The sequence below is a fragment of the Sitophilus oryzae genome, unplaced genomic scaffold, assembly GCF_002938485.1.
Source record: "Sitophilus oryzae breed Bouriz unplaced genomic scaffold, Soryzae_2.0 scaffold_1500_pilon_pilon, whole genome shotgun sequence".
NCBI lineage: Eukaryota > Metazoa > Arthropoda > Insecta > Coleoptera > Curculionidae > Sitophilus > Sitophilus oryzae.
In genome coordinates, this window is record NW_022146171.1 from 2,380,084 (window position 1) to 2,406,285 (window position 26,202).

The 26,202-nt window shown below is 32.2% G+C and overlaps 1 protein-coding gene across 1 annotated transcript in view; it reads left to right on the top strand.

The window, feature by feature from the left end:
* The first annotated feature begins 914 nt into the window (after positions 1 to 914).
* Positions 915 to 26,202, top strand: part of LOC115878060 (paired box protein Pax-2-B-like) — a 94,985-nt gene continuing 69,697 nt past the window's right edge. Inside the window, exons 1-2 of the mRNA XM_030894414.1 lie at positions 915 to 1,728; positions 8,340 to 8,505. Coding sequence (XP_030750274.1) covers positions 915 to 1,728; positions 8,340 to 8,505 — 980 coding nt within the window. The remainder of the gene's footprint in view (positions 1,729 to 8,339; positions 8,506 to 26,202) is intronic.

Sequence of the window (26,202 nt, forward strand, 5' to 3'; positions counted from 1 at the left end):
AAAAAATTCTTAAGACTAAAATGACCATGAGAAAATCCTGAAATTATTTTTAAGTCCGCATTTTACCGCAAGAGGCGCAATTGGTAGGGTGAATAATACAATTCAAGTTTTCTCGAAAATTCTCATATTGAGCTATAACTTTAATAACATCGTTAGAAAGCCTGAAAAATTCCGCATAAATTCTCTCTGAGGCTCATTGGCGTACCGACCTTAATAAGGGTGGGGGAAGCTCTTGAACGTCTCAGTATTTAAAACTCTGTATCTTCTAAACGACTTATCCGATTTCAGCAAACTTAGGCTTGTTTGAAAGAGAAATGTACGTTTTCAAATACCCAATCCACTGCTACCAAATAGTTACAAATTAAATTGCTAGAGGGCGCAATTTCCAATAATAACAGTTTTTTTTTGATTTTGTCACGAAAATTTAAATCATACGGTATAATTTTGATGTCATATTCGGAAAGTAGATTAAATTTGCAACAAAAAACGTTTAGACCGCAATTCGATATCTTCATTCGTTTCAGAATTATTGCCGGAAGAATACTTTATAACGCTTTAATTTAAAAAAAAATGCTTGTTTTCATAGTTTCGTGGTAGGTAAAGCATTTCATGAAATTTTTTGTCTAATTTTATGGTTGTTGAGGTTTCTCACTCTGTTTAGTGGCACAGGACCACTTTATAATTAAAAACACCCATTAAAATCTTCTAATAAAGCCTGATTCTTATGCTGTCTTAAAAAGTATTATTTGATCTAGATAGCTGTGGAAAACAATTTGTGGGTTTCCATGGAGATTAATAAAGTGGAATAGGTAGCTGTCAACTGCTTTAGTTTTGACGTTGAGGAAAATTCGTCATTGATTCATTTAAAATTTCTTGTAATCTATTTTTCAAAGTGTGTTCTACATCCCTTAAAAATGTCTTACACTAATGCCGAGGCCTACGACATGCTTGCCGTGTACTTTCAGTGTTTCGAAAATGCTTGTATCGCAGCACGTGAATATGCTGCCAGATATCCCGAACGAAGGCACTATGGCAGAAGAGCTTTTCGACAACTAGCGATACGTTTAAGGCAGACAGGAAGTGTACGACCCATTTCAGTTCCTGTTAGAAGACGTCCGATAAGGAATGAAGACAATATCATAAACGTTCTTGCATACGTGGAAGCGAATCCGAATGTAAGCACAATGGAAATTTCCTTAGACCTAGGAATAAGTCGCACTACGGTATTCCGTATTTTAAAAGACTTTAAACTACATCCTTACCATGTGGTGTTACACCAGGCTCTATCAGAAGATGATTATGACAGGCGGCTCAACTATTGTCACTGGTTAAGCGAGATGTGCAATGAAAATCATCAATTCCTCTCCTTGGTTTTATGGACTGATGAAGCCAGTTTTAGTAGCTGTGGCAGGGTCAATTTGCACAATATGCATTATTGGTCACAAACTAATCCGCATTGGATGCGCGAAGTGGATCACCAAAATAGGTGGAGTGTAAACGTGTGGTGCGGTGTTTTAGAGCATAGAATTATCGGACCATTTATTTTTGATGATCATCTAAATGGTGAATCATATTTAAACTTTTTAAGAAATGACTTACCTATCCTTTTGGAAGATGTTCCCATTGACTTAAGATTATCCATGTGGTATCAACATGACGGCTGCCCTGCGCACTTTTCACAAAGGGTCCGTGACTTTTTAAATGTTAAGTACCCGAATCGCTGGATAGGTAGGGGTAGTTTGTTTCAGTGGCCACCAAGGTCCCCGGATTTAACTGTGTTAGATTTTTACTTGTGGGGCCGAATAAAAGACATTGTTTATAAAATACGACCAACCACACGGGACGACATGATTGGACGAATTACAAACGCTGTAAATTCGATTTCACGAGCTGAAATTGAAACAGCTGTTTACAAATCTAGGACAAATATTAATAGTTGTATGTTGCAAAATGGTGGTCATTTTGAACATTTATAATAGTCTTTCTATTGCTTCCTTAAAAACTTTAATACTGGTATTATTGTTGTTTTGTTGTGGCCCGTTGGCCTTTAAGCACGCTCCAAATTTTGCCTTTTACATGATTTGGACTAGTCCTAAGCCTAGGTAAAGTGCGAAGGGAGGCACGGAATATGACAAATGAAAACTAATTGTTATCAATTCAAAGTTTAACCTTACGAAACTATGAAAACAACCATTTCTTCAAATTAAAGCGTTATAAAGTATTCTTCCGGCAATAATTCTGAAACGAATGAAGATATCGAATTGCGGTCTAAACGTTTTTTGTTGCAAATTTAATCTACTTTACGAATATGACATCAAAATTATACCGTATGATTTAAATTTTCGTGACAAAATCAAAAAAACTGTTATTATTGGAAATTGCGCCCTCTAGCAATTTAATTTGTAACTATTGGGTAGTAGTGGATTGAGTATTTGAAAACGCTTACATTTCTTTTTCAAACAAACCTAAGTTTGCTGAAATCGGATAAGTCGTTTAGAAGATACAGAGTTTTAAATACTGAGACGTTCAAGAGCTTCCCCCACCCTTATTAAGGTCGGTACGCCAATGAGCCTCAGACAGAATTTATGCAGAATTTTTCAGGTTTTCTAATGCTGTTATTAAAGTTATAGCTCAATATGAGAATTTTCAAGAAAACTTGAATTTTGTTATTCACCCTACCAATTGCGCCTCTTGCAGTAAAATGCGGAACTTAAAAATAATTTCCAGGATTTTCTCATGGTCATTTTAGTCTTAAGAATTTTTTTCCTGACTTCCTATACCCAGTAGTTTCCGAGATATGGCCGGTGACCTCCCTTAATGGAACACCCTGTATATATATTTTTTTTTTTTTTAAATGGGACACCCTGAATATTTGAATGTTATTTTTTTAAATTTTATTTACCTTACTATGAGCTTTCTAAAAATATAATACCGTATGATCGAAAAAAAACGGCGTCCAGTTGGCTTGGAAATGACGATCGATGACATTTCCCATATAATTTTACATATAAAATGACAGCGATCTTCATTTCATAGCCATTGTTGACGCCGTTTTTATTCGATCATACGGTATAATTAGAATATATTAGATTTTTAAAAACTAAAATGAAAATAACTATAGATAGTTATTTTCATAAACAAGGTAAAAAATGCGTTTCTAATTTTTTAATATAAATAAACCTAATTTAAAAGGGCATTTTCATTTTATTTAATTTAATTTCACCAGGTAATTTTGCTTTCCATCGTTATATCTTAATAAACTGCACTGAAAATAAGTTTGAGCAGCTTTTCGATAACACGCTGTCAATCAGAGTTATTAATCTGATATTTTTAACACACTTTTGCAGTAATTCTACACATAGAAACTAGCGTGAAATACCCAAAATTTGACTCGCATAATTTATTCGACTGTTTTTTTATTACCTATTTTAAACCGGCTGCCTATGTTAAAATAAACTATTCAAAACAATTATCGCATATTTTCTAAAAAAAATATTAATTTGAAAAACAAGACACTTTGAATTCCCTGACTTATATACTGATAATATGGAGGGAAATTCGATACGATAAGCCTGCGCGCTAATCTGTAATTTTTAGTCGGCCGACTATTTAGTTGGAAAAGTGAAAACAATAAATATTTATGAAATCGATCGGCCGACTATTTGATTGCATGTGAGCGCGGCTCCATAAGGATATATTGGCTACAAATATGCAACTAAATAGTCGACCGATTAAAAATTGTCTGTTAGGGCATAGCCTAAAGCTACGCAATGTAATGAAATATTGGGTCGATCGGCTCCATAACAATGTATTGTTTTCACTTTTGCAACTAAATAGTCGGCCGACTAACAATTATATGTCAATGCGTACTCTAATTATCCTAAAAAAACTCACAAGAGAAAGGCAGAAAAATGCATGCTCGATTTAGAAATATGTAATAATTATTAAATAATGGATTTTTTAACTTATTTGTGAAAATAAGTATAAAGTATGTTCTATTTTTAAAAAGCTAATAAAAAGGCAAAAATAAAAATATAATATACAGGGTGTACCATTTAAAAAACATAAGTCATATTTCAAGAATGAGATCTCAAAGGAAATATCTAGTTACGCTACTGAAGTCTACGTGAAAAAATCTATGAGACTCAATTTTCACCTTTTTGATAAGTTATAAGATATAAAAAGGGTAGAAAAATGCAGCATTTTCAATTAAAGTAGCACAGTGATGTGAAAACAGCATCTTTGTAGCTCTTCTCATAAACGAGTAACCCGGCAAAACGCACGAAAATGGGACACCCTGTACGTGAAGGGCTTGCTTTAGAGTGTTGCAAATAAATAAAATGTCAAATAAATAAACTACAGTTTATTTATTTGGTATCCTATTTATCTCTTGAAAATTAATGATTATACTTTAAAGTTCGAAATATAATTTAGTTACAAATTGTATCATTTTTTGATACACTCTAAACCAGTATATAATGATGAATTTTCCCAAGACATAAACCGAAAGAAAAATCTAGTTTTATAGGTATAAAGGCAGAATATAGCCGAGAGATAATTTCTAGTATGTGAAACGGCTTCATAAATTTTCATGTAATGAGCGTTTGAAGTACCCGGGTACATTTTAGAAAATGTACGATATTAGTTGGGTAAAAGCAATTTTAATGGATATAAAAGCCAGCATTATGAAAAATACTCGTATACGATAGGTTTCGTTAAAGAGAGGACTTGTAGGGACATCCTATAACGAAACGTATAGAGCTTTTTCAATTAAAATAATTTAATTCTTTCTTTATTACAAGTTATATTACAGTAAACCACAAATAATCAATAAATGATTGATGAATGACAAATAATCAATAAATGGTGATTTAAAAATCAAATTGAAGAAAGAATAGAATGTTTTTTGTCGAGAAAAAAATAAATTGACGAGCAGAAATAAGTACAGATATTTTAACTGGTAGTATATTTTGAACCCAGAAACACGCCTATGAGGTATTTATGCGAAATTTTTTTTTGGAAATTTGGAATTCTTTGAAAAAGCGTTTTGAAATTTTTTTAATAATGTTTTTAGTTAAAAAACATTATTTCTTGATAATATGGCAATATAGGTAGTAGATTAAATTTACAAGAAAGAAAACCCAGAACAGATCCAGTGGTTCTCAAAATTTAAGCAAATAATCATTTTTTTGAAATTTTCAAAGTAAAATAATTCAGTTATTTTGGACTTATGTAATTTGTTAAATTGTCAAGAACAAATATATGTTTCTTTTCTTGAGATCTACCACCCCTTAAAATATCTTTACTTATTTCTGAGACACCCTGTATAATTTATTTTTACACAGATTACTACAAAACAAATTAAATAATATTTGTTAAGAAATTGGCGGTTTATACAGGGTGTCCCAGAAATAAGTGCAAGTATTTTAACTGGTAGTATAGCTCAACCCCAGAAACACGCCTATGAGTTTTTTTTCGCGAAAAAAAAAATTGAAAATTCGAAATTTTTTGAAAAATTTTTTGAAATTTTTTTAGTTTTTAGTTAAAAAACATAATTTCTTGATAATATGGCAACATGGGTATTATTAGATTAAATTTACAAGAAAGAAATTCCAGAAAAGGATCAGTGCACGATATACTTGTTTATGTGTATCGTGGATCAGTGGTTCTCAAAATTTTAACAAAAAATTATTTTTTTTTTAAAGTTTCAAAGTAAAATAACTCCGTTATTTTCGAGGTTATTTTGGACTTATTTGAAAAACGATAAAGAGAAAATATGTTTCTTTTATCGAGATCTGCCATCCCTTAAAATACTTGTACTTATTTATGGGACACCCTGTACATTATAACACTTTTTCCCAATTTAATGATCGAGAAAATTCAATTAAATCTGCTGAACCCTGTATATTTTCCTATTTTTTTAACTAATTAATGTAATAAAAGCATCCTGCTTCATACAGTGAAGTTATATTTCCTTTCATGTGTGGTCGCTACCACTTTTTATATTTTTATCGTACGTCGGGATTATTTTATATATACTCGTAACTATCCTATACGTAATACGTACTGGGTGGTAAATATACTATATTAAGGAATAATCTCTCCAAACTGAAAAGCTTCCTTAGTAACATTTTTATCATGTAAAATTGGTCATCACTCATGCCGCAAAAATTAATACGTTTGTACATTTGAAAAAAGATATTTGTTGAGATTTGATAAGTAATTTCAAAAAATAAATTAGTAAAACACAAAAGTTTCATAAAATTAACATAGTGCATATAATGTACAATAAATTAGAGTATAATAATAGGTAATTACCGTAGTTTGAAATGCAAAAAAATAAAATACCTAATCATATTATTGTTGGATATTAGGTATTAAAAATATTATAGTTTATTTACCGTTGGTCGATAGTACCATTATTTATTATTACATTTTCAACTAATTTCTAGGTTTGCTTGAATGTGACCCTAACCTAGATGATCCCACAAGCGTATAGAAAAAATCACGTATATTTACGATTTTTTAACGTTTCATTAAAAACGTATCTTACGATATAACAATAATGAGGTGAAATTTTTATTAACAAACTTTCGTATCTAGGCAAAGTACTTTTAAAGTTAGGTATTTTAATTTATGCCTACATCCCGTTTATAAAAAATAATGTTGCAATTTAGATGCTAAACACTAAAATTAAAAATTTTATTTTCCTCTGATTGGTTTCACTTTTATTTTTTTTTGTGTGTTTTCGTAGTTTTCATCAAACTTGTTAAATAACTCATATAGAGTATGTCCCCGGATTGTCTTTACAAAAGAAAACGTTTTTTTTTGTTATTATGATTATATTGTTAGTTCCCAATAGTTAATATGCAGAAAAAAAATCGTCTTTATTGTCGCTTCTTCAGGCACCAAAACATATATTATGTAGGCATAATGTGGATTAATATATGTTTTGGTGCCTGAAGAAGCGACAATAAAGTCGCGGAACGTCGCAAAAACATTGTTTTCTTTCAAGCCTTCCCAAACACCCGCGATTTTTTTTCTGCTTTATTGTTATTGGCATTTTCAGAAAATGTATTCTTTATCAAAATTTTTGCTTGTTCTAAAATGTTTTTTTCCCATAAGAAGGGGCCGTCCTCTGCAGGAAACACTGCGACCTGTGAGGCCTATTGTGTTTGTCCCCTTTCTTTATCTGCGCCCATTCTTCAATCCTTGTGCCCTGCACTAGCTTATGCAGGTTCTTGATAGGATGGGAGCATAGTTCTTCCAGTTCTAGGCTAGCTTTCCCAAATAAAAAGTGTCGCTTGCGATCCAGCGCCTCGCAATGACATATGTGCTCCGCTGTTTCAGGATCTTTATCGCAGAGTCTGCAGCAAAGACTTCCTTGATACACATTAAGCTTGTTCGGGTAACACTTGACAGCCATGTGTCCTGCCAAGAGGCCTGTTGTAATCCGCACTTTATTCCGGCTAAGTATTAGCAGTTCTTTTGCGGTTTTAGAGCTAGGTCCATGGATAAAAGCCTTGCTGTGCCTGTGCCCCTGTCTGTTTCTCCAATGGACATTCTACTTTTCCCTGATCCAGAGTTTTATTGCACTATGGGCTATACATTTTGGTATTCCCAGTACTGGCTCTGGATCAAGAGAGGATGCCGATGATTCTTGCCTAGCTAACTCATCGGGTTTTTCGTTGCCTTGGATGCCGCTGTGGCCCGGCGCGGCACCCAGAATAATTTAATTCTGTTCCTTCGTGCCAGAGCTCCCAGTTCACCCACACATTCTAAAATGGTTAATCCCGTTTATACTTTTCCAAAATGTTCATATTATTTTGGAGATTAGGTATACTGGCGGTGTAATAAAATATAATACTTACCTTTTCTACCGATTTTTTTATGTTTTGAATAGTCGTCTTAGATAAAAGTAACAGTTAAAAATTGCAAGAATGTGAATTAGCAGTATTCTACTTGGCCCAGCTCGTCTGCATAAAACGCGTAATCCAATATCACCCATGCTAATCTTATGGTGCGGTATACGATTATTTTTTTGACATTTTTTGACATTAAGCGTTACTGAGATGGATGGTTCCTTTTCCAACGCTCTATCGTACTTCTAAATAAATAATAGAGAATGCCTCTCCCCTTAGGATCACTGTACCGTTCACGTTTTAACCATTCACAGTTTGTTTTGAAACGGTTAATTGGTAACAGCCGTGAGAGAGAACGTGGTTCTTTTATTTAATCGTGAGAATATCAGTTTAAATACTGAAAGTATGCAGATAAAAGTTTCATTTCTGATGTTCTTCATTTTTGATATTTTTTAATTCGTTTTTTTTTATTTTCAGGCCATGGAGGTGTTAATCAACTTGGAGGAGTGTTCGTGAACGGTCGACCACTTCCGGATGTAGTTCGGCAACGAATAGTCGAACTTGCCCACAATGGAGTCCGACCCTGTGATATTTCGAGGCAACTGAGGGTATCCCATGGATGCGTATCGAAAATACTATCTAGGTAATAAGATAAAAGTTTTTTGACACAAGCAGTATTATTTTAAGACGAAATCATTATATAAGAAATAAAAATTACCCACACCTATTACTTACACCCTGTATATAAATTTTTTAATATTAGAGTTTATTTTTTTTTCTTTTTCTTAAACCTTTAGAAATTTATATATATATATATATATATTTTTTTCTCCTTTCTTGGGTATGAGGTTTTGGTTTGGAAATTGAAATGGAAACTTTTTTTTTATTATGCGGCGTTTCGCCTCATCATGGTGGGCTTTCTCAGGCACTTTATTCTTGAAGCCGCAGCCGCCTTGCTACCACCAGTGGATATAGAAGAATGTAAGTGAATTCATTCATTAATTCATTCATTCATTCATTCACTTACATTCTTCTATATAGACTGGTGGTAGCAAGGCGGCTGCGGCTTTAAGAATAAAGTGCCTGAGAAAGCCCACCATGATGAGGCGAAACGCCGCATAATAAAAAAAAAAAAGTTGTCATTTCAATTTCCAAACCAAAACCTCATACCCAAGAAAGGAGAAAAAAATATATATATATTTTTTAATATTAATATACAGGGTTGTTCACCACATACGACACGGAGTATTGTAGCTAAACGATTAGATTTTTACAAATTGTAAGTTTTGGGTTTGTTGGAGAACTATTAGAGCTATAATTAAAAAATATTTTTGCAAGATACAGAGTGTCCCAAATAAATAAAAATATCAATGTTGTATTTTTTTAAATGGAACACCCTGTATATTATTACATTTTTAGTTTCTACGATTAAAATAAAGGTAAATTTGATTAAGGTTTATCACACTTAAACCTTGCCGTTTTTGAAATATTTTCAATTTTGTGAAACTGGAGTAAAAATTTTAAGGTTTCATTTCTCCAAGAGTATGAAAGTTTTTAACACTACACATTTACTAAAATTTATTTATTGATCAGTTATTGTGTTGCAATTATAAAAATAATACTGCCTCATACAGAGTGTCTAAAAATGTATTTTAAATAATTTCTAGTTTTAAACGGCAACAACTTGTTTAATTTAAATGGAACTTCTTGTACATTTTAGGAGAATCAGATGCACAATTTAGTTGTCTATCAAATTGTATTACACCATTTTTTCCTATCCCTTCAAGTTTTCGTAGAAAATGCATTTTCTTATAATTTAGGCCTCATTTATCCATATACCCATGGAATATTGACATTTTAGATTGTTTTTAAAGCAACAAATGTATAAAATGTACAGGTGCTAAAAACGATAATATTACTAGCCCATTTGTATACAAAAAGAAATCTATTTAGATCTTTATAAAAGACTATACCGTTAATTAAATATACCACCATTATTTCCAGCCAAATATTAATTAATTGCATACTTAATTGTGTTAGTTAATAAATTACTTTAAATAAATGTGGATTTGAATCAGAAATCAATATAAAAATAATTTTGTGTAGTTTTGTTGTTATAAATAAGCATTCGTCAAAAAATTAAATAAAATTTTTAAGGTGTTATTTTTTACCACATTGTCTAATACAGATGCAAAATTCAGTTTTTTAGTATTTGGAGCAATTATTATTAATCAACGCAGTCAATTAATGTAGTTTGAACACTGCAATCATATTAATTGGTCCTCTCTAACAAATATTTAAACAGTTTTTTTTAATGAAATAAACGAACTATATCGACAATATTAGAATCTGTACTCTTTAAACGTTTGTTACATCTTTAAAAATAAAATGTCCATATTCCATGGGTATATTGATAAATGAGGTCTAAATTATAAGAAAATTCATTTTCTACGAATATTGGAAGAGATAGCTTAAAAACAGTATAATACAATTTGGTAGACAATTAAATTGTGCATCTGATTGTTATAAAATATACAGGATGTTTCATTTAAATTAAACAAGTTATTGCTGTTTAAAGCTAGTAATTATTTAAAATAAATTTTTAGACACTCTGTATAAGGTACTATAATTTTTATTATTGCAGCACAAAATTTAGTAAATAGAAATACCGTATGATCGAGAAAAAACGGCGTCAGCGATGGCTATGGAATGAAGATCGCTGTCATTTTATATGTAAATTTATATGGGAAATGTCATCGATGTTCATTTCCCAGCCAACTGGACGCCGTTTTTTTTCGATCATACGGTACTTCAGTACAATATTTAGTTTTAAAAACTTAAATACGTCTAGAGAAATGAAGCATTAAAATTATTAGGTACTGTATTTTGACAAAACCCTAAATATTTAAAAAAACGGTAAGATTAAAATGCGGCAAACCTTAATAAAATTTACCTTTATTTTAATCGTAGAAACTAAAAATGTAATAATATACAGGGTACTCAATTTAAAAAAATACAACTTTGATACTTTTTATTTATTTGGGACACTCTGTATCTTGTAAAAATATTTTTGTAGCTCTAATAGTCCTTTAACGAACCCAAAACTTACAATTTGCAAAAATCTAATCCTTTAGCTACAATCCTCCGTGCCGTATGTAGTGAACAACCCTGTATTAAAATATTACTAATTTTCAAAATATCCACTTAAGGTAAAGGTGTAACAATTATTTTCATAAAAATAGACACTTTCGTCAAAATTTCTCTACAGAAAATGTATTAATAACTTTATAATGTGTAACAGTTAAAGAACTCTAGCCAAAAATACCACTGAATAGCTCTATTATTCCTCAAAGAGTACCTACATGTGTGAGATCCGACACAGACGTTACTCGGTAGATTTGCCGCCCTTTGATCTTAGGATTCTTAAGTTTCTTTCGCGGCACATGTGGGAAATATTGCGGAACTTACCTTGTACGGCTATTAAAAAGTTAATATTTTAAAACTATGTATTATAACAAGCCTCATAAACATCCATATGTTGGAAGGAAGAAATAGTTATGTAGTATTTTCTTTAATTTGCTTTATCTCTATAATTAGTTTTAATGCACTTGTATTATTTATATATTAGTGTGTTTCAAAATATTTTTTTTTCTTATGGTGTTGAAAACTTGAAAGTATCTACACTTAAAAACAAACATTTTGGCGCCTAGTAGAACCCCTAATATTAACATTAAGGTTTGCCTCAATTTATTTGGTGTTTTTCCATTTAAATAACACGGAAATTTATTTTTATTTTTGAATTTTAATAATTTCGGAATGGTTTGCTTCCGCAACATCCTTGCGAGAAGATTTATAGGAAATTTCAGGCTCTATAAAAAACGTCTGAAGATCAAAGTTCCTCAGATCAACCATCTCAAAGATATCAACAATCAAAAATAACACCCATTGAAAATTTCAAATATTTTCCAATAAAAGTACAAAAAAAATATCTGTAAAATCACATCAATTCTGTTAACCTATGACTGTAATCAATTTTTTTGTTAATTTTTTTGTTAATATGGGGGTGGTTTGTTAATAACAGGGTGGTCCGAATTATATTCCGGAAACTTCGGCCAGAAACTTCGACTTTTTACTAATCAAATCTCAACATCTGCGCGCACTATACAGGGTGGTCCGAACTTTATCCGGAAACTTCGGCAGCATATTCTGCAGATAAAATAAGTAAAAAAGTTCGTATAAATGTATGTACTAAAATGCTTAGTTTCCGAGATACAGGTTGTAGAAGTTTCATTTTTATTTCGATTTTTTCTAAACAATTTCTGAAGTAACGTCAATATTTAGATGAAAATTGGTGCCTGCGAATTTTTCGACATGAGAAATTTGATTTGGTTTGCCTGTCTCTGCCTTGGTGAATTTCTCCACAATTCTAGAGATTTATTGGCCACGCACTCTTTTGTCACCATTCTTTAATGTCTGGGCTAATAAAAGATATTGATAAGCCTTGTTTCGCCATTTAATCTACTTTTTCGTTACTCTTTGTGGCCTTCGCACTCCTTATCTAACCCTTAAACAAACGCTTTTCAAATTATCTTCACCTTTATGTCGTAATAATCGTAGATTTTGATAAAAATCGATGTGGCCTTAAAGCGGTCTATAAATATAACTTAATAAATGTAACAAGAAACCACAATACAACACTTAATAGACACACTCTCTACCATTACTTAACGAACATAATTCCCTCATACCGTATTTGCGACCAACTCTAGGCCGCAAATTAATAAATTTAGAGGGAGTTGCGTTCACCCTTAATGACGAAAATATGAATTCGTTACGGTGTGGCATCACTCGTTCGTTCCCGCTCTAACTGAATCAAATGTTTTCGACTTAACTCGATTATTGTTGTGTATTAGCCGAAATGAAATCATAAAGGGCTTTGTAACGCCCCTCCCCGGGGAGAAATATGGAGTGGATCCCGGCGGATTGGCCTGGAGAAGGCGTGTTTAGATGCAGACCCGTATCCAGAAATATTATTTTATTCTCTAATTGCTTTTGTTGATATTAGTGAAAAAAACAGAATGGGTAAAATCAATCAAGAAGTGAATATGAAATTGCTTCAAAATAGCTAAAGGTTTAATTTAACCAAAAAGGTATAGTTATAATTATAATATATCGTTTTTAGAACGTCTTGTAACGTTTTTCGATCCCTAACTGCCACGTCGTTCAATTATTGCATTGTCCCTCAGTTAGATTTCTGGCTTTCATTACTAGTCGTATCAATACCGTACCATACAAATTTTTCGAACCATACAATTTTTTTTCTTTAAGATCCCCTATATACAGGGTGAGATAAACTTAAGATAAACCTATATACAGGGTGAGTCTTAAATAGATGCAAATATTTTGAGGACTGGTAGATCTCGTTTTTCACATGAGTCTAGTCCGAGTAATTTTACTTTGAAATTTCCAAAAAAAAAACAATTTTTGCTTAAATTTCGTGAACCACTGGATCTATTCTGGGTTTCCTTTCTTGTAATTTTAATCTTCTACCTATGTTGCCAAATTATCAAGACATTATATTTTTAACTAAAAACTAATAAAAGTTCCAAACCATTTTTCAAAAAAAAAAAATTAGCGGAAAAATACTGAAAAAATCGTGTTTCTGGGGTCGAAATATATTACCCCTAAAATATTTGCCCTTATTTAAGACTCACTCCGTATATCTCTGTCGGATGTTTTGTTTTTCGAAATCTATCTCTTCGTGAAATTCTTAAAGTTCTTTCGTAAGCATCCATTTCTACTGCTTCCAGTTTTCTTCGTCTGGCTTCCGTTATTCTCCATATCTCTGCACCCTACAGTAGACTCTGCTCTTTACAACGGCTCGATATATAGAGTGAGTCTGAAATAAGTGCAAATATTTTTGGAAGTGTTATATTTCGATACCAGAAACACGTCAATAAGGCTTGTTTGAGGATTTTTTTTTAAATTTTCTATTTTAAAAGTCATATTATCTCGATAATATGGCAACATATGTAGTAGATTAAATTTAGGAGAACGAGAACCCAGAAAAAATCTGAAATTTAAAAAAATATATATTTTTTACTTTTCAAAGAAAAATAACTAGGTTATTTTGGGCTTATTTGAAAAACGGTAAAGAGAAAATATGTCTCTTGTATCGAGATCTACTCTAGTCTTTTTTTTTTCTTATTTCATTAGTCCTTCAATAATAGTCCTTCTACCTTGTGTTTTTCGTTTTTTATAATCTACCTGTTGTATCAAATATCACTCCCAATTTTTTTTCTTCAGTGCTGCCCTATAAACAACAAAAAATAAATAAATAGTAAAGTTATAAAGAAATAGAATATGTAACTAAGTACAGTCCTGTTAAAAAGAGGGTAACACCGAGTAGGATAACTCACTCGTAATCATATCGCAATATGAGTTTGGCTGATATAAAACAGAGACTCGTCAAGTTGCAGACAAACAAAAGGATATAAAAGTTATTACTCTCAATTTGAGGCGTATCTGGTGTTTTGAGTAGCCCCATTTTTATTGAACTTGAGTGGATTATTGTAGTCCTGTCTGTTCAGAAATTTTTTCAAAGGATAATGTTACCGACAACAAAAAGGTTTATCTCCATGTAGTTAGATTTATTAAAAAGGATAGTGCTGGAGAATAGTTACCTAGAGATTAGGAGAGGAGCACAATAGTGCAGAAAAGGTTGCCGTGAAATGGCCGATAACGACCTCAAAAATCTAATCAAATCAAGTGTTAGACAACCTGAATAGTATTTTAAATAAAGCTTGTACAACAAGGCAGGAACGATTCTGTATATTAAAATAACTAATATAACTGTCACTGTCAGGGATTCTCCGGCTGGACAAACTATAGATTAAAATTACTTGAATACTTGCTATCCAGAAAATTATTTGAGCGATTTAACAGAACTACACGAACAAAAAAATATATACGTACACAAACTCCCGATAAAACATCGCCAACTTATCACTTTCCAATATTTCCATCCAAGCGACCGAAGCTGACTTTTCCTTAAACTTTACCCCGGAACTTTCCTCCCCCTCTTCCTCCCCATTCTCCTACAACCCCTCCAGTTTTACCCTCTTCATTCTTGTCCTGCACCCTGCCCCCTGCAGTTTTATCCCCCCGGATCCGGCACGGCGCAGCTAACAGGATCACGCGACCTGCTGGTAATGCTTTCCCGTTTTTTTGCAGTATTCTATCCTGAAAAAAGATTGGGAGCGGTGCCATGAAAGTAGTTTTGTTGTCTTAGTCGACAGTGGGTATAATAGTTGTTTTTAAAAGATTTCCTAAGATATGTGCCTTGTTTGTCTTTGCTATAATACTGCAGCCTATACTAGGGCTGGCATTTCTGGTCTTGGGTGCCGATTTTCATGTGTATGAAGAGTACGGTCAAGACGCTTAGCAAAATAAGTACTAAATAAAGACAGAAGGCAAATATTTTTCCAAGCACATGGAATCTAGCGTCGGATTAAATGGTTATGTAATAAATACTTCGTATTTTTGTTCTCTCCGACTTATTAGATTGCCATAGCGATTCACTCCTATACATGTAAACGTCGACCCAAGGTTTCGCTTGCCAACAGGGTATAGACTGTGTAAAAACATAGTGTACTAAACTTCAGTGGATGGTACTTCGAAAATAAATAAAAGAAAAAGTTCCTACATGAACATAATGTGCCCTAAGAGGCTTCATTAGGAAGTTACAGCCCTCACTTGAAACATATCTTGTCAAAACTATATTGCCAAGTGTTCTAATGCACTCCATTTAAATCCTATTTCGATAATACTAAAATCGACGCATCCTAACATTTAAACGCAAGTATCTTGAAAACTGTTTCGAACTAAACAATGAGCACCTTTCTGACGTAAAAAAGTCCTAGCTTTTTATGTCATGTATTGAAATACTGTATCCGTTGAGATAAGTTTTATGCGAAACTACCTTTAGAAGGGTAGAACTGAAATGTTCTTAGGACTTCCAGAACAGTTATGGATTTTTCGCATGGACTATCGCAATTCGCCTTGACATTAAAGTGTGTGTAAGAATACCAAATTTCAAGATTAACGGCTCACCAATGTTCTTAGAAATAAACAAAATATATTATTTTAATCTATCTTTTCGAGGACTGTAATTTCTTATCTTAGGGTATATTGAAAGGAAATTTTTCTTTTATTTTTAACTGTAGAAGCCACTGAAGTTTGGTACACTATTTTTTAACACCCTGTATATAAATAAGAATTTGTAGCATGCCTTATTATGTCAAGTATACAAGTTGTTAATTTGTTTATTACTCGCGGCAAGAACTTTATGGTTGAAACATGGCAACCTCGGCCCGCTCGTCGATAGACATAAGGTCTGTTCTCAGAAGAATCCCTGACTAGTCAGCACGTTTCTCATTGGTTAAAATGCGTAGAAACCTGATTGTTAGTCTGGTTTCTACACATTTCAACCAATAAGAAACGCGCTGACTAGTCAGGGTTTCTTCTGAGAACAGGGCCATAGACGACGCGAGTCGGCAGAAAACCCTATAAGTACATGCGTTCTCAATAGGCAGTGTTGCCATTCTGTTCCCCTATAAGTAACTGTCCAGTTAACAACCTGTATAAAGTTTTATCTCAAAAATGGTATTGAAATATCCATTTTTTTTTTAATTTTTAAATTTCCGGTGTTAAATGTTTTATTTAAAATAATTAAGTTAACGTCTAGGTTTTGTGGCCATCCATATTATTACAATACTAAATTTTCAGGCTTCTCCAAAAATAATAATAAATTAAAGATAAAGAAAGTAAATATTATTATGTGTCGCCGCCCTTGATAGCAAATATATTCCAGATATTTGTCATATTTTTTGCAGCAAGGGAACAAAAATGAACCTATGTCCACGCATTGTGGCTTTTTTAATGCACTTCCTTTTTGGAGGGGATTCAAATTTACTAGTTTTATTTGATAAAGTGCTGAGAGCCAGAGAATAAAAAGGATGTTATAAATCACAAAAATAAAACAGGGAAATATAGAATTTAGCCTATAACAAACATTATTCTCTTGGACTTGAATGGAAAGTATATGCTTTTAAATAATACAAGCCTATAATTTTATATTTTTAGGGCTGTTACTATACTAATAAATAATATTTTTTAATAATATTTACTACTTTTTATATTTATATAGTTATATATTTCTATCTCTTGATAATAGATCTATATTTATTATACAGGGTGAGTCTTAAATAAGTGAAAATATTTTCAGGGTTAATAGATGTCGATAAAAGAAATATATTTTCTCCTTACCGTTTCAAAACTCCAAAATAACTTATTTAGTTAGAGTTATTTTACTTTGAATATATAAGAAAAAAATGAATTTTGGTTAAATTTTGAGAACCATTGTATCTATTCTGGGTTTTCTTTCTTGTAAATTTAATTTACTACCTATGTTGCCATATTATGAAGCATATTTAAATATGAAGATAATGTTTCTTAACTTAAAATTAAAAAAAAAATCAATTTTTTTTCCAAAAATTAAAAATTTTCAGAATTTCTGTGGTCAAAATAAATGCTGCCCCTGAAAATAGTTGCACTTATTTAAGACTCACCCTGTATAAGTTTGAGTGGCTAAAATGAAACAAGCTAGCAGCAAACATTATTTTTATAAATTGTATTAAAGATAGCGTTTCTTGTTATGACAACCATGTTGTTATACAAAGAAAAACATGATAAAAGTAAAATTCGGAGTTTGTGTCAAGAATTTTCAAAGGTTTTTTTAAACCACGGAAATATTCAAAAATGTGATGGTGGTACCTTCCTTCAGCAATTTTTGCGGAGGCTCAGCAAACAACTACCTATTTACTGTCTGCAAAGTCCAGAGAACATTACGAAAAAGTTTTTAATTTCAGTAGTCCATCTTGTTAAATATGGTTATTTTATCTCACTAATGGATAAAATAACTTAGATCAAATTTCTTAGATCAAATTAACCTTTATTAGTCAGTTATTTCCTAGACAAAATGAGATATGAATTATCATAATTCAGTAATAATAATGTCATTGTTCTGAACGTAAGTTGCGTTTATGTGTTTATCGTGTAGTTTTTTGGATGCCACGTGCTGTGTGAGGAGGGTGAGAAAAGTTCACAAGAGGGATATTACTGAACTAATGTCAGTCTAATCATAATAAAAGCTCTCTCTTGACTCTGCACAGTGTTTATTTTATTATGACAGTTAATCGTTAAAGTGAATTGCATTAAATAATATTAGATAAGTATATCAGCAGATGATTTTGATGCCACTACAAAGGGATCCACAATGATTTAAATAGATGGGGCTATTTTGATTTTCCTCATTTAGCTGGTAATAGTAATAAATTTAAGAAATTTATATATCTATCAGCTGGCTATAGCACTAGGGCGAAAATAAACGAAAAAGTAACAAATATTATTAATTTTTTAATAGGTAGTATTTAGTTTTCCGTAATGTTAGACTAATAAGAAACGAGATGAAAAATAAATGGATTTAGTCTGAAGATGTTTGAATTCAATTTTCAAAGAAGTATCTCAAAATAAGCAAGAAATATAGGTTAGTTTACGTGCGCCTAGTAAATTTTGATAATAAAACGCAAATAAAGTTTCTATAATCTAATTTTATTCCAAAAAATTTAGCAGGTATCCAATATACAATACATTCGAAATTTGTAGTAAAAAGTTCTACATATTTATTTTAAAATTTAAAAGGCAAAATGTACCATTAAACGGGTCTATCATATTGTTGCATATTCTTTTACTCCTCCCGGGTTTACAGTAATCGCCCAACGATAATCGTTGGACTATTTTAAAATATATATGCGTTTTTAGCACATAATAAGTTATTTTAAACTATGCTTAAAAAAGCGATTCTGTATCGATTAGAAGTTATTTCGACGATTACGTTCAATTTCTAACCATGTTTTAAATGCTGGGCGAAAATAAGCCGTCGTCTTACATAACGACGAAATTCCTTTTCGACGATGAATACTATGGTGGTACTGTAAAACAATAACTTTTTACATTCAAAATATGTCAACTTCATCGAAGTCAAAACTTGTACATTTACAACATAAAAAGAGAAAACAAAAAAATGACAGTTAATTGACATAATTTCCTGAAACTTGTGGATGAATAATTTGTTTTAGCATTGGTGCCAATTACTAACCGTAAAATCCCGCAACAATTTGAATCGCTCCCTATAAATGAGGAGAAAATCTTCTGATGCCACTATACATAATGTCCTCCTACTCTGGGTTTCTGGGTGCCGGCTCATCAAGGGAACAGGCAATGAAAAAACAAACGATGTAGCTAGAAAAGAAGCAAACACTAACTAAGAAGCAGAAAAGAAGCAAACGCTAACTGGACCAGAACTGTTCTTCTTTCCAAGCGGAAACCAACTTAAAGCGGAACTCAAGAACCTGGAAGACTTCATCCTTAACCTGGAATGGGAATCTCCTCCAGCGGTCCATCAAAATTTCTCAGAACTTACGACCGCGAAAAATCTAAGATTTTCCTAGATTAAGTAAGAACAATCTTTAGATTGTCACGGGGTTTCTAACAGGACAACTGTCTCCTCAACGAACACCTCAGTAGATTGAAGCTGAGAAACAACGGCGAATGCAGATTCTGTGGGGAAAATGGGGAAACAGCAGAACCCCTTGTCTGTGCGCCGAGACGTCAACCGTTCGTGCCATAAACTTTGGTACGGCTGATGTCGGAAATGGTAGGCTAGCCTCTGTGGAGCCATCTCAGACACTGGCTTTTCTCACAGCCCTAAGGCGGTTATAACTCGATATAACTCAAGAAAGGGATTGGACACAATAGAGTAACTGTAAGGTCGCAATAATTAACCCCCCCTCCTAAACATTCTAAATTCATACCGGGTTAGCCAAAAGTCTGGACTCGGTTAAAAATAATATTTTTCAATCGAGTGTTTCAAAACCGTTCTCCCATATTAAAAAACGAAATGGTTTGGAAAAATTAATTAATTAATTAACTAATTGCATATAAGATATGCAATAGAAGGATCCCATAACAATATCTTCGCAATCGACTAGCATACTATCAGGAAGATGGTGAAATACAATTTGCAACTTTTATCAATAGTTAACAATAATTATCAATATAGCCTATATCCAAATTTTCAAAAATATAAATATAAAACCCGGTATAAAGAAGAAAATTTTGAAATTTAAATAAATTACGATTGCACAATCGGATTCTTTAAATCGCCGAACTGATGAATATCGTTAACGAACTGGAATGACAGTTAAAATAGAAGTTACTTTTTCTCCAATCCCAATTAAAAGTTTCACGGAGGGAATCATAGTGCACTGAACTAATTTAAACTATCTCTGCTCGACGAGATGGGCCGATTGTCAGGTCGCGATCCGACGACGCTTAATCTGATTGTAAACAGATATTGTTCGATGGAGATATCGATCGCTCCTGCCTAGATCTAATTAAGAGAGCCCAAGTTAAGAAAGACGAGAGCAGAAAGAAAAAATAGATGAAAGAAATCGTATTGACTGACGAGCAGATTCGGAACTACAGGGTGGATCTATGGTCTGAATTAGAGAGAAGTAACTGCTTTTTTCAGTTAGATATGTAACTTATTCTTTTAGTCTGGACCCACTTATGCGTGAGATTAATTAAGAAGGTTTCGAGTTTCGACAGACGACGTCCAAATAATGACAGAAAATAAAATTTGCCTATATATTAAAGTGACAGACACAACTGTCACTCTCAGGGATCTCATCAATCAGATTACATATACAATTCATACCAAATAAACTTTTAGTCGCGTGATTAAGCTTGACCGGCACAGCGTTGCCCACTTTTATATATTTTCTTTTAACCAAAATATTTTAGGAAACAAAAATAAATTAATTATAAATATATAAACAGTTATTATTTACATCAACAAAACTCACCTTCTTACAGCACTTAAGGGGGATAAAGGGTCATTACTACCGTTTTCCCGTTCAAAATATTCTGATAAAGTTGCGATGAGTTTTTTACGGCTATTAAACTATCTTGTACACTTCGCACTAAAAAAAGTTCTAAAAAGAATACTGTTCGACTGCAAGATCTGTCATAACTAAAGATATTCAAGCTCAAAGTACCAGAACACTATTTATTTAAACCAAAAACTAGTAATACAAAACTGAAGTGTCAAAACCAATGACAATGTCAGGAAATAAATAAATAAATGATGATAGCAGAGCTACCACCTGAATCCCCAGCGCGAAATTTAAATTCCAGTTAGTCAGCACGACGCCGAATATTTATGTTCATGGTTGGCAAGAATGAATTTAAAAATCGCGCCCTCGATTACGTAGCTAAAAGTTTAATTGATATGAAATATACTTTTCTAACTTTCTGTGTTACCTAATTATAACGAGCATGTAATAATTAATTCCTCTGCGAAAATTTCAGAAAACAGTTTGGTCTTTTTCTTTCATCTGTAGAAATTAGAAATCGACGAATTAGATCGTCTGACTGGAAAATTGTAAAATTTAATTTATCAATATAATAATATATAATATTTTCATATAATTTAATTACCTATAAAATCCTTAAAATATCTGTTCAGTGTCAATAAATCTGAAGAAGTTACCAAATCGACATGTCGACTCACCAACGACAAACATAATATAGATTTGATGACTTTAAGATCTTTGCGAACAATTAGCTGATTTTTTTTCAGGATTTATTTATTAACGTATTTGAAAAACCATAACCAATTTCTTAGTCGAACCCCTCAATCAAAGTCGTCCATTTCATGACTACAGATGAAAAGTAAATGGTATTTTAAGTTACCATCTTCTTTTTGCTCCTAAGGTTAATCTGGACGGGGCCTACTTTGTTTGCGAGGAATCAGAACCGCAGTCTTCAGCCATATCATTGTCAATTGCCTACTGACTCGACACGAAATATCCGATCTCATCCGGCCTCAAACTGGCGTGAATAAACAGCGTTTGTCAATAGATTTTACACTCTTGCCATGGAACAACAGCACGATAGAGTTTCCAGACGGTCACCCGTCCATCCACTCGAATCCCTCTAACGTCGCTTAATTTCGGTGATCTATCGGAAACCTGTATTTCGACGGAGCTGGGCTGTTGCCCTAATTCACATACAGGGGCGGATACAGGAATTTATTTTAGGGGGGGCCCAAAATAAAAAGTAATGTAGAATATGCTTTTTAGGGCGCCATTTTTAACTCAAAAGCCTAAGATTTAACCCAATTTACAGATTTTAGGGGGGGGGGGGGCCCATGGGCCCCCCTCTGTATCCGCCACTGTTCACATATGTTATAGTTAGGTCCACAACAAAATTACAGGGACTACTGTGTCCAACTTGGCAGAAACACTGCCTTGCTCACAGATACATAAAAGAGTCAGAATTAATATGATAAACCAGCTATTCTTATTAAAAACTAATCTGGCTCTAACATATACAATATGTCGTTAAAAGCTTATTATTCCAATTTATTTGATACACCTTGTATGTCAAAATAGTTAGGTAGTGGTCATCCGAATTAAAGAGAAGTGGTTCGGTGTGGTACCGCATGTTTATTAGATGACCCGATGGAAAACAGTACTGATTTAATTAGGATTGGAGTTACTATTACGAACAATTTGATTGCTTTGGGTCATTGTATTCGTAATAATATAAACTCTCCAAAGAAATAGGTACACATAGAGGCGTTTAATAAAAATTATTGTTTTATTTTGTTGTTTTAACACCAACAAGATTCCAACCCTCAACTGTAATATATCTAGTTAATAATATAATGCATTGGTTTGTACTTTGAGGGTGCACAACCTTAGGAAAAAAATGTAATGCAGCCACGCAAAAAATACTCTTTTTGGGCTATATGAAGTCATCAATCTAAAGGTGCAAGTTAAAGAATCTTATTTTATTAAAAAAGCTAAGAACCCTGTCTACTACAACTTGTTCTCATTAAATATTGCAAGTTCATTTCATGTTTGTAGTGTGTGACGTTAGTCCCAATTCGATGCTGATAATTCCTATCACCGATCTGCAAGTGCACGGACTACATGTGCACATGAGACAGCTTAATTCATCGAACATCGTTAGAGTGTCACGGGGAAGAAAGGGTGCATCCAGCAAAAGTTTGACGATTTAGATGAGCAGCGAACGAACCGATCAAACGATGCGGTAGAATAAATCGTCCTATTGCTGCCAAAAGTCACTAACTAACATTTTTCCGAACAAGCAAATTCAATCTCTAACTATGTTTTGAAGCGGAGAATCGATTGCAAAAGTCATTAACTACGATTTCTGGCTATTTATGTTTTATTTTAATACCGAATAGTTACTAACTATAACATCTTTATGCAATGCAATTCATCTTTAGACGCATTTTTCTCGGAAGTAATAAAAAGTAAGTTAGTGACTTGTGGCAGCAATGGGACGAAATCTGATGATGCTATTTATAAAAAAGTCATGCCATTATTTAAAAAAAAACATTTTTTGTGTCAAATTTTCTTTACACAATCAAAAATTCACAGATTTTGCAACATGCGCAACCATCATAGGCGTATTGAAAATACCAGACACAAGTTGGCGGTTGTCGAAGAAAAAAACTTTTTTTTACACACCCCTTAATTTTAAATGAACTTATTCGATACTTTACGGTCACCCTTATAATGTTTACTACTGAACTGTGATATTTATTTCTTGGTTACAGAAACCATGCAATGTAAGGTCGTGGCGGTAAGCAGCAAAAATAAATTACATTAATAAAAATTAATGTAAAAAATAAAATTTGGTCACAAAAAGGTTTTATTATTTTTCTAAAGTTCTACGATGGTAATAACCATAAATATAAAATCTTGACACTTAGTGATGGTGGTTTCATTATGTTGTTTCTTGCATTGGACTTTATTAATTAAATATAAATCTGAAACAAAATTTCTGATTTTAACGGTATGTACCTATAATTTTTTAATATTAATTCTGAAAAATAAGAAAGTAAACGTAATAATAATTAATATCGGTTTAAAGGTCGAAACTACCAGTATGATTAGATTATCGATGTATACATGTATACTCTTTTTTTTTTCTCAGGTAAGACAGACTTTTCTTGTCATCGTCTGATGACATCCCATACCAATCTATTTATTTTACTTAAAAAAGTTTCCGATATTTTTTAAGTTAGCTATGGATGGGTTTAAATATAAATCCGTCATGCGTGGTCTCTTGTTGTTTTTAACCAATTTTATTGGTTTATTTCAAAAATGACAGATAATATTTCAATTTTACTGGTTTGACGGAACGATGAACGACAAATGGACGCCGGATTAGGATTCTAAGCCCCTCAATTTTAATATCTTTGACATGTGTGCCTGTCCAGAGGCCTGTCATAAAATATTTTTGAAATGCTGCGAATAAGAAACTTCTTATTTCTTATGAAAATCATTTTTATTATCTTGGCTCTCCGAGACGTTTTCCATATCCGTATATATACCAGTGGTAAGTCACGGTAATATTTATTAACCATATTCATATTAGGTATTATTACTTACCTTCCTGATTTATAGTTCCTGTTGTCTCTGATGGTCCTTTAAAATCTTCCAAGGTCAAAAAAGAAGTACGGATTGTAGTTACTGATAAAACTTTAGCAATTTTCTTGCGATTTCTATAGGCTCGACAACGTTCGACGTTTAATTTAAGTTTTCTAGCTTTTTTTTCATCTTCTGTAGTATTTAAGATTTTTTTTAACGAAGATTCAGTTAATGAACGATGAACCGTTTTGCTTATCCGCCATTTTTTAAAAGGTACCACAGACCATTTGATTAGAGTCATCACGTGAACTATTGGATTTGATATTTATATATTATATTTGCATTTTATATCCGATTCAACTTGTATCCGATGACTTCCGATCTGATTACTCTTACACTGATATAATCTGTATTACGACTTATGCTAGGTTAATTAAGGAAATTTGCGACCAATTTTGAATTAAGTTATACTGCAAAGACTAGCATAGCCTATGATTTGTCGTTGTCAATTATAATTTTAAAGTAAAAATATGTAAAAATATTATTTATATAAAGCCACAAAGGAGAATAACAAATTGATAATGATTAAATAGACCATCCAAGAGATAATGAAATTAAAAAAAAAATTAAGTTTTAACTGTCATAATTTACAAGGAAAAAGCAGTTCTAGCATAATTCAATAGGTTCAAAATTTACACGACCATTAGTTTTTACCTTTTCGATAAGTTATGAGATCGTTGGGATACGAGAGGTGCTTAGACATTTTCATTTTCAAAAACGTCTTGTATTTCGAAAATGAATTTTACTTCGAAGAGCAAGTAAATTAGTGGATATACCTAAATAAGCCAAATAGGTATCTTTTTTTCAAGTAATGATGTTTATAAAATAGGCGAGTATTGTTTTAACAAATACTTATACGTATATTACGTCAAAGTGCAGAGACAACATTATTTTTGATGTCGACTGTAAAATAATGTGAAAATTTCGGGAGTTATAAAAAATGATATACAAATACATAAAACATGATAGAAAGTTTAGCAAATATTATATTACAATCAAAAATAACATACATGCATACATATAAATTTAAAATGTGGTAAATACAAATATGAGGTATGGGTGCAAAATATGACATGTGCATTGGTGGCTTACACACTGGATAAAATCAAAAAAATTGCTAATCAATTAAAAAATGCAATAAGGAAGTTAGCGTCTTTTTAACTTATATTAATAACAACTAAAGTATACTAAAATCAATAAATTTTACAACTAGACAATTCCATAATTTCGGAGAAAAAAGAATATTATCATATGTATCCATTTAAAGTCTAAAGTACTTCGCTATTAAACTCTTAAGAAAATCAAGAAATTAAATTTAATTAACTAACCCAATCCCGTAAGGACGCAACTGAAATAAAAATTACAGAACTTTTTTTATATGAAAAAATACATCTTGATACATGGAAGACGTGTACTAAATTTTATAAAGATATTTAAAATAGTATCAGTGTTATTATAAAAAAAACTGATTTTCCTGAAAACTTTACCGCCCTGTATAAAAATACTTTTGATACTGTTAAATAATATGATAATTAAGAAATATATAAAAAAATTGTGCACAAATACATTAAACAGAGAATACAAAATTATATACAAACATATAAAATTAAGCGTAAGTACCATAATAAGGATAATACCTTATTGTTTACGAATACAGTGTGAGCTTACAAGACTTACAGTTACGAACAAAA